General features: G+C 38.7%; 1 protein-coding gene across 1 annotated transcript in view; it reads right to left on the bottom strand.

Annotated features, from left to right (window-relative positions):
• Smarcc1 (SWI/SNF related, matrix associated, actin dependent regulator of chromatin subfamily c member 1) overlaps nucleotides 1-15,697 on the bottom strand; it is a 133,017-nt gene that overhangs the window by 53,351 nt on the left and 63,969 nt on the right. The window contains exons 15-19 of the mRNA XM_003477042.5: nucleotides 13,465-13,536; nucleotides 10,759-10,872; nucleotides 10,045-10,198; nucleotides 8,893-9,006; nucleotides 7,893-7,952 (exon numbers count right to left, since the gene is read on the bottom strand). Of these exons, the coding sequence (XP_003477090.1) occupies nucleotides 7,893-7,952; nucleotides 8,893-9,006; nucleotides 10,045-10,198; nucleotides 10,759-10,872; nucleotides 13,465-13,536 (514 nt within the window). The remainder of the gene's footprint in view (nucleotides 1-7,892; nucleotides 7,953-8,892; nucleotides 9,007-10,044; nucleotides 10,199-10,758; nucleotides 10,873-13,464; nucleotides 13,537-15,697) is intronic.

Genomic DNA, 15,697 nt, shown 5'->3' on the forward strand with positions numbered 1-15,697 from the left:
AAAAGAAAGAAACCACAAGAATTTCATAAACACATGGAAATTAAATAGCATCCTACTGAACAACCAATGGGTCACAGAGGAAATTAAGAAGAAATGACATAGTTTTTACAGTTGAATGATCGCGACAATACGACATACTGGAATTTATGGTACACAATGAAAGTAGTCTTAAGAGGAAAATTTATAGCTGTAAATAACCATATCAGGAAAAGAGAACAAGCACATATAAATAACTTAAAGCTGAATCTTAAAACTTCAAGAAAAAAGAGCAGGCTAAGCCAAAAGCTCATATGAGGGAATATATTACAAGGATCAGAGCAGAAACTAACAAAATGGGGACTAAAAAAACAATACAAAGAATCAATGAATTTAAGAATTGGTTCTTTGAAAGATTAAATGAAACTGAAAAACCCTCAGCCAACCTTATCAAAAAACTCAAATACATGCAATTAGGAATAAAAAGGGTAAAATCACAACAGTCCCAGCAAAACTTGAGAAGATCAGCTGTACTTACTTTGAAAACTTGTATTCTAATGAGATGGAAAGTACAGAGGCAATGGACATGTTCCTAGATACTATGAATTACCAAGCTGAATCAAGAAAATATAAAAATCTTAAATAACCCAGTACCCATCAGTGAAAATGAAGGTGTAATTTAAACCTATCAACAAAGAAAAGCCCAGTCTCTGATGGATTCACTAATACCAACACTTCTCAAACTCTTTAATGAAATTGAAAGGGAAGCAACATTCCCAAATCCATTCCTGGAAGCAAGTATATAACCTGATACCAAAACCAGAGAAGGACCCAATGAAAAAAATAATTACAGGATAATTTCCCTAATGAATATTGATGCAAAAATCCTCAGTAAGACACTGGCAAATAGAATGCAGCAAATCATCAAGAACATACACATCATGATCAAGTGGGATTCATTCCAGGAATGAAGGGATGGTTCAATATACATAGACCCATAAATGTAGCACACCATATTCATAGAGCAAAGGACAAAAATCACATGATCATCTCAACAGATGCTGAAAAAGCTTTTGATAAAGTCCAGCACTCATTCATAACAAAAATCCTATAGAAAACTGTGTCTTTATCTCAAGCCAACAAAGGCTATCTATGAAAAACCAACAGGAAACATCATACTAATGGACAAAAACTGAAAGCTTTTCCTCTAAAATAAGGAACAAAATAAGGGTGTCCATTGTTTCAACTCTTATTCAACACAGTCTAGGAAACTTCAGCCAGGGCAATTAGGCAAGAGAAACAAAAGGAATAAAAGAAAGAAAGAAAGAAAGAAGTTCAAATACTGTCATTTGTAGAAGACATATACTTAGAAGACCTCAAACTGCAACCAAAAGATTACTAGATTTAATAAGCAAATTCAGTAGTGAAGCTGGATACAAAGGCAGTACTCAAAAATCAATACCCTTCCTCTACATGAAGAACAAACTCACTGAGAGAGACATCAGAGAAACAACACCTTTCATAATAGCATCCCAAAAAACTGAAATACCTAGGAATCAATCTAACAAAGAAGGTAAAAGACCTCTACACTGAAACCCACAATACTCTGAAACAGGAGATTGAAGAGGATATTAAAAAATGGGAGAGCTATCCAGTGCTCTTGAGTAGAAAGAATGTATATACTAAAAATGGCTGTATTTTGAAACTAAGAATAGCAAAGGCAATCCTGGGCAACAAAGACAAGACAGGAGGCATCACAATCCCTGACTTCAAATTATACTGAAAGCTACTGTGATAAAAAGTGTGCTACGGGCAAAAAACCAAACAAACAAACAAAAAAATAAGACACGAAGATCAATGGAACAGATTACAAGATGCAGAAACAACTACAGATACACTAAGCCACCTATCTTTGACAAGGTACCAAACACATTTGCTGGAAGAAAGATAGCGTCTTTAATAAATGGTGCTGGAAAAACTGGCTCTACACATGCTGAAAGCTAAAACTAAGTCAGACTGCATCAAAGATCTGAATGTTAAAAGAGAAACATTAAATATGCTGGAAGATAAACACTTGAAGACAATGGTGTAGGCTAAGACTTGATGCACAAAACTCTAATTGCATAGGAAATGTCACAGAGACTCAATCACTGAGATCTCATCCTATTGAAAAGCTTTTGCACAGAAGAGAAACCACCAACAGAGTGAAGAGACAACCCACAACATGAGAGAAAATGTTTGCTCCCTGTACCTCAGACAAAGGATTATTATGGAGAATATATAAGGAACTTTAAAAAAAAAATCAGCCCTATCCAGATTTAAACACACAATCCAAAAATGGGCATCTGAGATGAATACACACTTCTCAGATGAAGACATATAAATAGCACTTCTGATTGATCCATTCTGAAATTTTAAGATGTTTTTTTCTCCTTGAAATAAAATGGATTTTGGGGGAAAAAATACAAACAGCAAATATATATGTGAACAAATGTTCAACAAACATGACTGGTCATTCCAGAGATACAAATTAAAACAACATTCAGATTATGCCTCACTCCAGAAAAAATTTGCTATTATCAAGAAATCAGTAACAAATGCTGAAAGGGCTGTGGGGGAAAAAAAAATCCTTCTCCACTGTTGGTAGGACACCACACTGGTGCAAGCTGTGTGGAGATTCCTTAAAACACTAGGACCAGAGGTCCCTTGTGACCCAGCTACTTCCCTCCTGGGTATCTTCCCAGAAGAATTAAAAACATCATACCACAGTGATGTATGTGCTTCCATGTTTACAGCAGCACAATTTGTAATAAATAGACAGGTATTGGAAACAACCTAAATGCCTATTCACTGAGGAATGGATAAAAAAGATGTGTTATTTTTATACAGTATATATATGTACATAAAAAAATAGTTAAGACAGCTACACTGCTGGTTTCTCTGAAAGATTTGTGCTGGTATTATTTGGATTGACTGCAGGTGCCTTGTGCTCTGGGTGAATGATTTGGGGATGACAATGCACTGTTGCCCCCTGATTGACATGCTTTGAAATTCTGGGGTTTTTTTTCTTTTCTTTTTTCTCTTTGAAATAAAATGGGTTTCAAAAAAAAAAAAAAAAACAGCTAACACAAGTTTTCCTTCTATTAAGTCAAAGCCATGTGTGGTGGCCCTCACCTGTAATTCCAAGACTAGGGAAGCTGAGGCAGAAAGATCACAAGTTCAAGGCCAATCTCAGCTATATGACGAAACCTCCTGGTTCAAACAAAAGAGCTCTCAATCACACAAGAACTGTAAATAGGCATACACGGTACAAAGGAAGAAATAAACTGTCCTTTTCTAATATGGACATAATTGTTCATGTAGAAATTCTGAAGAAGCTACAAAAAAGGAGCCAAAGTAAACACCTGAGTGAAGTCACACGATTGAAGAGAAACTGAAAAGCTGTTTCTATTATAACAGCAGTGAACAATTTTCAACTAGAAAAATATTTAAAATAGCATAAAAATGAAACAGGAAGAAATACATTATAGAATATATCAGTATGCTGGGAAGAAAAATAGTGACAGAACTCAAAGACCTAAAGAAATGAAGAGTTATGTATATTTAACGCATTACAAGTTACATATTGAAATATCCATTTTTTTTCAAATTGAACCACAGATTTACTGTAATAGATATCAACCTCTCAGCAAGGATGTTTTGGGGTAGGAAATGACAAACAGATTATAAAATTTAGAAAATATACAAACATCCAGGATTCTTTTGGGAATTGGGTAACGGGCCACTGGGTAAGCTACAATTCCAGTTCTTTTTCCATATCTTTAAATTCTGAGACAGGGTCTTAGGAAGTCACTATGATGCGAAGACTGGACTCAAACTTGCAACCTTCCTGCCTCAGACTCCCAAAATTCTAAGATCACAGGTATATGCCACCGTACCCTGATTCAAGTTTTTTTTCTTTTCTGAGTAATGTTCCATTGTATCCTGATTCAAGTTTTAAAATTTGTGATTTTTCTCACAGTAAATTCTGAAGGACTCCAGTAAGACAGTAAGGTGATTATCGAAGGAGGAGGGAATAATGAGAAGAAAACCAAAATATGTGATGGTAAGAAAGTCAAAAAGTTCTGTGGTTGCGCACTCCTGTAATCCCAGCACTCAGGAAGCTGAGGCAGGAAGGATCATTGTAAGTTCGAGAGCAGCCTGGGCTATCAAGTAAGCCCAAAGCCAACCTAAACTACGTTGTGAGACCCTTAGTGGTAGGACACCAGGCCCTGATTTCACTGTTCAGCACTGCTTTTAAAAAAACATTACCTGGAGGTAGAAAGATCTCTAGTGGCTTACTGAAGCTACTATTCACAAGTCATTCTCTCCAGAGCTGTTTCTTTTTTTAACTTTCTGCCAGTGTTGGGGTTGAACCCAACTCTTTCAACATGCTGGTTAAGTCCTAGTGATGGGATCCACCGTGTCAATAGTGCTGCAATGCACAAACAGCTCTAAAACCTAATTTCTGTAAGATGTGTTTTCGGTGATCATCATTTTCTCCATGTTTATTTGCTTCAGTGAGTATAACCTGGGCTCACTCTTGATAGAATGCTAAAGGATTTCAAAGCCACGCCTGGAACTGGTCTTACTAGCTAATTAACCTCGAAAAATAAGAGTAATTCAGGTTGTTTTGAAATACTTAAGAAAAAACCTCACATTGTAAGAAAGAAAAATATAACTATCTCATTAGGGTTCTTGGAGCCAGAAATATATCTACAGGGGCTGCCTAAATTCCTCATTATAGGCTGGGCATCTTCTAACTTAATTTTTCACAACTAACTTGACATTTAAAATTTTCTTTATTCATTTCTGAACAAAACTAAGTTCAAAAGTCTGATTTTTTCTTCTTAGAGTAAACGTGGAGCTGAGAAACCCTTTGGAATGAAAAAAATCCAAGCAAAAATTAGCATCCTGAAAAGCACAGAGGTAAGAAATAGTAAATGGTACCACCTGGGCACTGACTGTGGCAGTAAGCAAGGAACAACTTGGAGCAACCTGGAGACAATGACAGGTGACCAGGAACGCAGTAAAGGAAGAGTGCCACAGCAAAGACTGGAGTGCACAGTTTCAACACGAAACCCCTCTGCTTCTTTGGCACTGCCCGGGATCACGCCATTACATGCTTGGATTCTTAGAAATCGCCTGTCCTCTCTACTTATACTCACCCTCCTTTGCTGCCAGAGGCATACTCCACACAAAACACTGCTTCCTTGCCTAAAATGGTTTCACTGATCATCACTATTTTATGGAACAAAGATCAAGTACAACCAGGTTGTGGCCTGCTTCTTGTACTGTGCTCCCTCCCTCCTCCCAAGTTTTAACAATGCCTACAGTCCACAATGGCACTGCTGGGCAGCATCCTACACAAGGTGTGCTCTGTGCCAAAAACCAGACAACCAGTGGTCCCTGGACACTGCCCATCTTACCCACGGAGAGCACTTGAACAGAAACTCCTCTTTTATGTGTCCTATGCTGTGGGGACCCCTCAAACCATAAAACTAGAAACACTGCATTCAAGTTTTGTGTTTCATCTACATCAATGGTAGGATTATGACCTAGTTATCTTTACCTTCTTTTCTTTTTTTTAATCAGTACCAGGGATCGAACTCACAACTGCGCTCTTGCAAGGCAGGTACTTATGCTGCTGAGCTAAATCCACAGCCCTGTCCTAGTTATCTTAATCGTAATATTGCACTTACCAGGAAAAGAATTTACCCTTTCCATGATACTCAAAATGGATCATTATTTTCAAATCAGTAACTTTTTAAAAAAGAAGTGGTAGTGGGAGATTGAATTGAGGGCCTTCCTAGTCCATTTTCCTTTTGAGAAAAAGCCCTGCTAAGCTGCCCAGGCTGCCTGGGCCACCCAGAGTGCCAGGGTTACAGACAAGCAGCACCTTGCCCAGTTTGCCTCCAACAGTTATACTGAGATACGGAAGTGAACGTGACCAAAGATATTCAGTGTTTGCTCAGAAACTGTGATTTGATAAAGAGCCTTTATCAAATTAAGATTTTTAGCTAGAGATTTAGCTCAGCAGGATAAGTGCCTGCCTGGCAAGTGTGAGGTCATGAGTTCAATGCCCAGTACTAAAAAAAAAATACGAAAAAACAAAAAAAATTAAGATTTTAAAAATTAAAGTGGATGATCTGAAGAATAATCACCACTACCTGGAATGTTCCCTGTGTGTTCTATATTAGTCTAACAAAAGGGTATATTGTTGTTTTGGAAATAAACTCCCATGAATCTACCAGATTTACTGTAGAAGATTTACATTTGCTTTTGGTAATGAATTAATTTAAAAATTTTCCCTGAGAGCCATTAATTACCCTAAACTAACTATGTAATTTGAGGCACTGGTGGCAAACAAAGCTGCTGGTAAAGTTTTCACTCCCTGTGCAGGGGCAGGTGATGTGTGTGTAGTCGACTGCTTGTCTAAGACAAAAATCAACCATAGTGCAGGTTCTAGATGCAGAAAGGGAAACGTGCTCTTGTCCAAGGGTTTTGCAGATTTCTGAGACGTCCATGGAAAACCACACTCTATCATCCTTGCCTTATGCTGTAGCTACTATTCACTAATCCTCAATGGAGAAGAGAAGAGAACTGTGAGCCCCACAGGAGTCAGATTACACAATTAGATTTCTCCCAAGAGCCAAAGATCCAAAACAGCCACAAGCAAGTAATATTCCTGCACAAGTACTGCAATGTTGTTCTTCTCTGCTAACATCCATGGCATGTGTGACTAAAGAGAGACCTAAAATAAACGAGGTTGGTAGGAAAGAGGCTCTAGGAATAATACCAGTTGTCAACGCAAAAATGAAAATAAAAGAGCAAAAACCTTGTAACGAAAACTCTAACTTTGATCATATGGGGCAGGAGATAAGATACAGATCGTACATGAGGAAAAAAACAGAAAAGGGGCACAGAAAAGAAAGAAAATACATTAATTTGACATTAATGGCTTTTAGTAGAACCCTCCAGCTGGAACAACTTGAGCAACTCAAACAAAGCACTATATAGAAACCAAGATGTCAAAATAAAATGAAATGAAAAATAAGTATATACATATAGAGACGTCACCAGGCCCACTTTATCTCAAATACGACTGGGGATTATCAGACACCAGATTCCTTTCAGGAGGGGTTTAAGGTCAAAACTCGCACAGCAGCGAGGCCGTCACTGCGTCTGTCTTTACCTTGGCATAGTTCTCAGGGTGCACAAGCAGTGGTAGCACTGTAGTGCCAACCAAGGCAGAGACAGCTAAGACCAAACTCACTGATACACACTTGCGACAACAGAAGAAGCCAGATCATTTAAACATTTCCTTGTTAAGTTACAAAAGCCATTTTAATAAACAAAGTGAGCTAGGAATGGTGGTGAATGGCTATAACTCCGGCTCTCTGGAGGCTGAGGCAGGAGGAATGCTGTGAATTACAGGCCAGTCAGAGCTGCACAGTGAGTTCCAGGTCACTTGAACTACACAGTGAGACCCTGTCTCAAAAAAATTAAAAATAGGGGCTGGGGATTTAGCTCTCCAGAGCGGTTTCTGCGCATAAGCGCCTGGCTTGCAAGCAGGTAGTCGTGAGTTCAATCCCGGGTACCGATAAAAAGGAGAAAGAAAAAAAAAAAAAAAAATTTTAAATAATGAAATGTCAAAGTATGTTTCGAACAACTGGTTTTGTGAAATGGGAGTAATACAAACTGTGATACGCTATCAAAGCAGAGGTCTACCTAAAGGTACCACAGAAACATTTCAACCTTACTCACAATTAAACAGCTCCTAAACTGAGCACCGCACATATGAACATTCAGAGTGCTAATCCAAGAGTCTTAACACACATCTATATGAAAAAAGGCTCCACCGTTAATCTGCTTACCTCCAGGAGGAGAAGGGTCTCCTGTTCTGTCCACTCTCTTCCAGCGCTAGCACCTTTACTCTAAGGAAACAAAGAGAATAACTATTTACCTTCCAGGATGAATACAGATGGAGCATAGCAGGGTTATTACTTAACCTCAGGGTTTTCTTTTATGCAAACCACAGAGGGACCACTAAGTCCCCAATAAATAAAACACCTAAGAATGTCACTGGGTAGTTAAAGATTTCTTGTCAATTAAGACTTTTGGCTTAATTTGGCTTTTTTATTTCTATTATTTATAAATACTCAAATTACTTTGAAAGTTACCATAGAACAGTGTTTTAATTCAATCATAAATATGCTGTAACGTTATAAACATAATACGAATATTTAGTGTAATTTGAAAGAGGAACTTATTTCCAGATTTCAACACAAGACAGTCTATATATATGAGACTCTGACAGGTTCTTAATTCTAATTCCAGCAAGTCCATTACTTCATTAAAAGTATTTTTGTTAGTATATGTGCATACTATATACTGACATTCCTTACGCAGAGTTGGTACACGTACGTAATATATTTTAATTCCTGTTCCGATCCACTTTCCCTTCCCTCTCTCTCCTCTATCTCTCTCTGGACACAGGGACACACTATGTAACCTAGCCTGCTGTAAACTGCTATCAGGTAAACTGGGTATGGTGGCACACATCTGTAAGCCCAGCCCTTGAGAGAATGAGGCAGGAGGATTGCCATGAGTTCAAGGCCAGTTTATCTCAAAAGACAAGACAGACAGACAAATAAGCTACACAGCAAGATCCTATCTAATAAAAAAAAAGATGCCTGGCATAGTAGTACACGCCTATATAATGCCAGCAGTCGGAAGGTTGAGACATGAGGATTACTATGAGTTCAAGGCCAGTTTGGGTTACAGTAACTTTAAGAGTGAGACCCAGTTTCAAACAACAGCAACAAAAACAATGAAGCAAAGAACTAATCCAGGAGCTTTTAAAAATATCCTTACCTTTGCTAATGTTTTCTTGGAATAAATGTCAGTACGAAGACCAAAATTCTGCAAATCTATTGGTTTTTCCTTGTTCTTCTCAGGGAAATTTAACATCTGCTGAGCAGCAGGGACCTATGCATGAGTCAGATAAAGATAAATGACTCCATTAATCTGTTCAAAGGTAAGTGGACAGAAAAGTTACTTAACACTGACAACTTAAATTAGTACTGAATTTTCTAACCTTAAAACAGCAGTCAATATTACACTGTACTACTAAAACAAATTCAGACTACAAAAAAACATTATTTTTGGTGTCTAATAAAATCACACAGAAAGAAGACAGATTTTTCTTCAATATGATCCTCTTATCAGAATGGAAGGTTCATGTTATCCCAACTTAATGTTACTTATAATTTATTTTGCAAAATTATATTTTTATCATGTGTCTGAAGCCGGGAGTGGTGTTGCATGCCTATAATCCCAGCACTTGGGGAGGCTAAGGCAGGAAGACCACCACAAGTTAAGGCCAGACTGGAATACATACTGAGACCCTGTCTCTAACTAACTAATAACACGTGTCTGAATATATATTTCCAAATCTTTGGTCAAATCATAAAGAGTTTTAAATTCACATTTCTATGACATGTTAGAAGATTTTGTGTTTTCTCCATGATTACAGAGAGTATAGAAGAAGAATAAAGAAGTTAAGACTATGTACATCAGTCTATAACTTGATAGGATAAGGCAGAGATTCTTAGAACCGATGAACAACTAACCTTACACACTGAATATTTTAAGGAGTCAATCATTCATTCAGTCACCCATTCATTTTGTGGTACGGGGGTCTAATCCAGGGTCTCATGAATGATGCATAAACGTTCTACCACACAACTATACACCATCTGGACTCAAAACATTTTTAACAGAAAACACTCTCTCTGTCTCTCTCTCATACACACATACAAACACACACACACACACACACACACACACACACACACACACACACACACACACACAGAGACACACACACAAGCTGTCAGCCAAAAAGTAACACAAACACCACTACTGCATAAAAGTGACGATTTAAACCAAGAGGAAGATTTAAACCAAGAGGAAGCTTTAAAGTGGTTGTTACCATTAGATCAGAAGAAAAGTCAGCAGCAGTACCTGAGGTGATCGAAGATGCAGAGGCACAAGCCCTGAGGGGGTGTCAGCTAATACATTGAAGTGAGGAGTCGGAGGGGGTCCCATTGCCATGGGTCGACTTTCTGGATCAACTTGGTAATTGACCAGGCCCCACTGCTCTAGGAAGGCATGAACCCTAAAAAAACAAAGCTCTGAAAATGACAATCTAAAAACTCAATTTGTTCTCTACAGGTTTTGCATCATTTAAAAAAGAAAAGAAAAAACAAGTGAAGCTATTATCTGCAGGTTGTAAACAACCAGAATACCTAAAAAATTTGTTTTTTTAGATGAGGGATAATTTTAACAAATCTTTTAAGTTTGGTAATAGAGAACCTCAAAACCTAGTCAAATGCCTAGTATTTTATTTGTGGAAACAAGGAGAATAAATGTTCTTTTAGATCCCGTACATGAACTCACACACACTTCGAATTATAGCAGATTAGCTACATTTTAGTATTTTCTTTAGACAGTTTATACACTTCCCACTTTTGGTCATTTTATGATTTGGCTATAAAATAAAATGTGGAAACTGTATAATTTAGAAAACTCGGTATTAAAAATACTGAACCCTAAAATATAGTACATCCTAAGATATTTTATTAAGCAGGCAAACGTCTAGGTTAATCAGCCCCATGTGACATGGCAATACATAGGAAACACAAGCAGCCAGCGACCTGTGAGCAGAGGACACACTACCTCATCACGGCACACACATCTCCAGTCAAGTTCCTCCGACAGGCAGTGCTGGTCAGATATTCTTGAGGATTCAGACGATACGTGTCGATCATAAAGTTTCGATACGCCAGGTATCTCAAAAGCAAAAGCACAACTGATAAGAGGACAGGCATCCTTTCAGGAGTGATAGCAGAATCACAATTCAGACTCCTCACAACCACACACAAGAAAAATTCAGAGACCAGGACGACCACATTCAGTAGCTATTAATGCTGCAGCTAAGGTAAGCAGGGAGGCTGTTTTGATGAAACGACAAGGTTAACCAAGCTCTAAAGGACAGAAAGTGGCCTTGCCATAAATCTTTGCCCACCCCTTTCAGGTGTACAGGATGACGCCAACAGTAAGACGACAGACAGCTCCTGGGGCTCAAATCTGCATATTTTAGATGAAAATCATGTTTTCTAGTACTACTTTGTGTCCACTCTGTCCATCTGGGGTAGGGGTGTGTTACAGCAAAACTATCCTTTTATTTTTTTTTTGAGACCAGGCTCACTATTCAATTCAGGCTAGCCTTGAACTCAGCTAGCTACTCCAGATTGGCTTAAACTCCGCTCGTCCTGCTTTAGCCTCCCAAGGGCTGGGATCACGTGGCACCACCCCACCACTGATATCTTTTGTTTACATTTTAAAATAATTTTCTACTTAATTATCTTTAATGCAAACAATCCTGATTTTTTTTTGTTTGTTTGTTTGGGGTTTTGTTTTTTTCCTTTTTATCGGTACCAGGGATCGAACTTACGACTGCCTGCTTGCAAGGCAGGTGCTTATGCCGCTGAGCTAAATCCCCAGCCCCAACAATCCTGATTTTTAAAGATCACTTTACCTTCTTGGTTACAATTTTGTATTGAGTAACTTATACTCAAAGTAAAGCCATAAGACAATGTTAAAGGCAAGTGGCAAATAAGAAATTGGTCACAGAGATGAATGGATACATGTGGACTCAGATGCAGAATCCACAGCTTATCCATGGGTACTCGGATGTCTCCCATGAACTTCCCATACTATGTGCCAAGAGCAGTTTTAAGGATGTGCACAGTGTCTCAATATATACTCCAAATCTTTGCATAAAGCAGGCACCGTGCCCACAGTGTCGGATAAGAAAACTGAAGCATACTTAGCCGACTACCTTGGAGTGTGGGGCAAAACAGGCAGAGCCAGAACTGAACACTGGCTCTGCAGTCTGCGTGCTCAGACTCCCCTCTTCGCTAGTCTCCCTGGAACCACACATGGACCGGCCTCTGACTAAATCTACGGAAACCTTTCTGTGACAGCTCTTTTGAGATAGAACTTGTGAGGCAACAAGCAGAATCTATGAGGCCAAAGTCAGAGGTAAGACAAGAACATTCTCAAAAAAAGAAATAAAAATCAAGACCCTGCCACAATTTCCACAATCTATGCAAGCACTTTTGTCATAAAATCTTCAAACACCCTGAGTTGAGACCTAGCACGAGTTCCTGGCACAGGAGTAAAAGCACCTGGCAGCCTGTGGCTGGCTCTGATACAGCAGAAAGCACACCCTCTGCAGAAAGGCTCCTGAGAGCCAGCTGGACACACAAGCACTGAGGGTGAACAAACACAGTGAGCTGCAACAGAATGGGCTGCAATGGAAATGATGCTTTTGAAGAAAAACTACAAAAGTCTAAGTATTTACAAATACAACAGGCAAAAAAGCTGAAGAATTTACCACATTTAAATAGGCAAAAGAAATATTGTTTCTTACACCAGATCTGTGAGTCTGATTTTAGAAAGCTCTTAAATTGATTTTTGACATTAGAAACTAGAACTTGTAACTAGCTTGGATAAACTAAGAGCAGAAAGTATTTATCATTAAATTATCTACCTTAAGTATTTCACGTAGAAAATTACAAGCCAATTTCCTTAACAACTTTAAGCACTAAGCCATTCACTTACTTGTCTGGTCATACGCAGGAACTGCATGCCCCTCCTGTACTGACCAGTAATGAGGACACAGTAAATGGCATTTATGGTATGAGAAGTGTGATTTACACTTCCTACAGTACAGGCCAATAAATGACGAGGAAAACACAAGAATTTTTGCTAGCAAAGTTTGTCTATTTCCAATGCAAAAGTCCAATCCTGTTGTACCCTGTTAAGCTCCACTCAGATGCAATTGTGCACTCATAGCTAACATGCTTTCATCGTGGAGATAAAAGCCAAGATCGCTTTTTCTCCCGGATTACTGTACACAAATCCATCCGTGAACACATGTCAGGAGCTGTCAGGAGAAACATCCTTTACTTAATTTTGCCTTTAACTATCAGCATGGGGATATGAATATAACTCAAAGTTTAGCAAGAGAAAAAAAAAATTACAATTTCCTTTGAGGTAAACAATGCTGTGTAAGCCACATATGGTGGGGTACACCTGTAATTCCAGCACTCAGGCAGCTGAGGCAGGAGGATCACTGCAAATTTGAGGACATCTTGAGCATACAGGTTTAAAGCTAGCCTAAACTACCTAGCATGACCCTGTCTCAAAAAAAAAAAAAAAAAAAAAAAAAAAATCAAAAAACAACCTATGCAAATGAATGATGAACAACGTTCTCAATGGACTGAAACATTGGCAAACATTTCAAAACTCAGGAAAAGCAAGTGTGCTTCAAGAATGCCTGTCAGGAACAAAACTTATCTAAAGTGTGAGACTTACATTTCTGGAGTCTTGGATTTATTTTTTCCATTGAAAAATTCAGGAAGTGCGCGCCGTTCAATCACATGAATACTAGGAAAAGAAGGAAAACAGACTGAGTCAATTTTGAAAAACAGTAAAATCTTAACCCTTCTATCTTTGCTTTGAGTTTTTTGAGACAGAATTTCCGTACAGCCAGGATGGCCTGGAATTCACAGTGGTTCTCCTATCGGCCTTGCAAGCTCTGGGATTATAGGAAGGCACCACCATTTCTGGCTTTTTTTTTTTTTTTTTCCTTTTAATAATACTAGAAACCAAGCCAAGCTTACCAGGCAGCATCCCACCACTGAGTTACATGCCCGGCCCTTTTTATTTTTAGACAGGGTCTTGCAACTAAGTTACTCAGGGTGGCCTCAAATTATCAAATTTGCAATCTTCCAGTCTCAGCCTCCCAAGAAACTGGAACTGCAGGAATGTGCCCCTTATTTTGAAGCAGGGTCTTTCAAAGTGGTCCAGGCTGGCTCTGCTTCTCCTGCCTCAGCCTCCTGAGCAGCTAGAATTACAGCCAAGTCCCCCAAACCTACTAATATCTTACAATTTGGATTACAACTGTTTAATTTTCAAAGTAAAACTGATAAATGCAAAAACTGATCACTACTTGCCAAAATTAACAGGACTAGTCGAGCTCTTCCTCTTCACTAGAATAATACAATGAAGTCGAAAAACCTTTTTTACTCTCAACATTTACCGAAGTAGTTTCTCTATTTCCATAACCACACTCAAAACTTCTATCAATACATTAAAACCTACATATTTTATTATATTCTTGTCATAACATATCATGATTAGACTAAAAGTCACAAAACAGGGGCTGGGGATTTAGCTCAGCGGCATAAGCACCTGCCTTGCAAGCAGGCGGTCGTGAGTTCGATCCCCAGTACCAATAAAAATGAAAAAGACAAAAAAAAAAAAAAAAAAAAAAGTCACAAAACAGGAGTTCTTGGGAAACTGGTTAACAAAAATCACAGTAGTCAGCACTGCAACAAACTGTTGAAAGGACTAGCCAGCCACAAGGCATGGTTTGGGACAATCAGCTACTCAGACTCTTAACATCAATGTGCCTTTGTCCAGACCTCAAAAATCCTGTGGTAAACAGTCACTAACTGCACAGGATTAATTTTAGTTTCTTTAGTTTCATATAAAAACATCTGGTAATTTGTCATGAAATTTTACAGGTCAAAAGCATGGTAGAGACCAGATAAAATGATCAGGCCTAAAGACAATCATGTGTTACCCATAAAATGGTGGGGTTTTTTTCTTGTTTTTATTTTTTGAGACAGGGCCTTGCTTTGCAGTGTTGTCCAGGTTGACCTCAAGCTTGTAGCAATCCTCCTACCCCAGCCTCCTGAGAGCTGGGATTACAGGCATGATCCCACCCCTACACAATGATTCAGATACTAATTGAAGCTTTTTCCTGGCACCACTTTAGTTTCTGAGCACACATTTAGGATATGCAACACGTTGAGTACTGATTATAAGGAAAAAAACCAAAAACAACAAAAAATTGTTCTGCAAACAAAGTCATCTTTCCTCTCCTGGTGTTCTCCCCTGGATAAGAAGTTTCAGCCAAGCACACACTGAGAACATTCATTATGAAGACATTGTGTCTCTGGCTGGGAGTGCATTTCAGTGACTGAGCATGTGCTGGGCACACTTGAGGCCCTGGAACTTAATCCCCAGCAACATGTGCAGATATTAGTCTTGTCCTTTCCACAACTGTAGATAGTTTATGTAAACCATTTATGAAGCATTTGCATTGGGTAGGATGTTTACAAGTAACCCAAAGATAACTTAAAACATAAGGGAGGCTGGGCCACGAGAACTGCAAGTTCAAGCCCTGACTGGGTAAAGCTGGCAACTTAATGAAACCCTGTCTCAAAAAAAAAAAAAGGTGGGGAGGAGGCTTGGGCCGTGGGGCTCAGTGTGTAATTTGTGCATCAGTTTTCTGTGAGGGACTGTAGAATCTGAGGGCTCCAACCAAGTGGCACATCCCAGAAGCAGTGCCCTGCAGACAAGGGCTAGCTGCACAGGCAGCACCACCTACTCACTCTTCTATTGCTTCCTAACATCCACATTCTACTGGATTTGTGCTGCCAAATACTATATATACTGTGAAATATGAAAACACTAGAAAGACAACCTGTAAGGCAAATTAATGCTATGCAGACATACATAAAATTACTTCAAGCTTATT

Source organism: Cavia porcellus, unplaced genomic scaffold, assembly GCF_034190915.1.
Source record: "Cavia porcellus strain 051 isolate PalLab524CR breed Dunkin Hartley unplaced genomic scaffold, mCavPor4.1 scaffold_14, whole genome shotgun sequence".
NCBI lineage: Eukaryota > Metazoa > Chordata > Mammalia > Rodentia > Caviidae > Cavia > Cavia porcellus.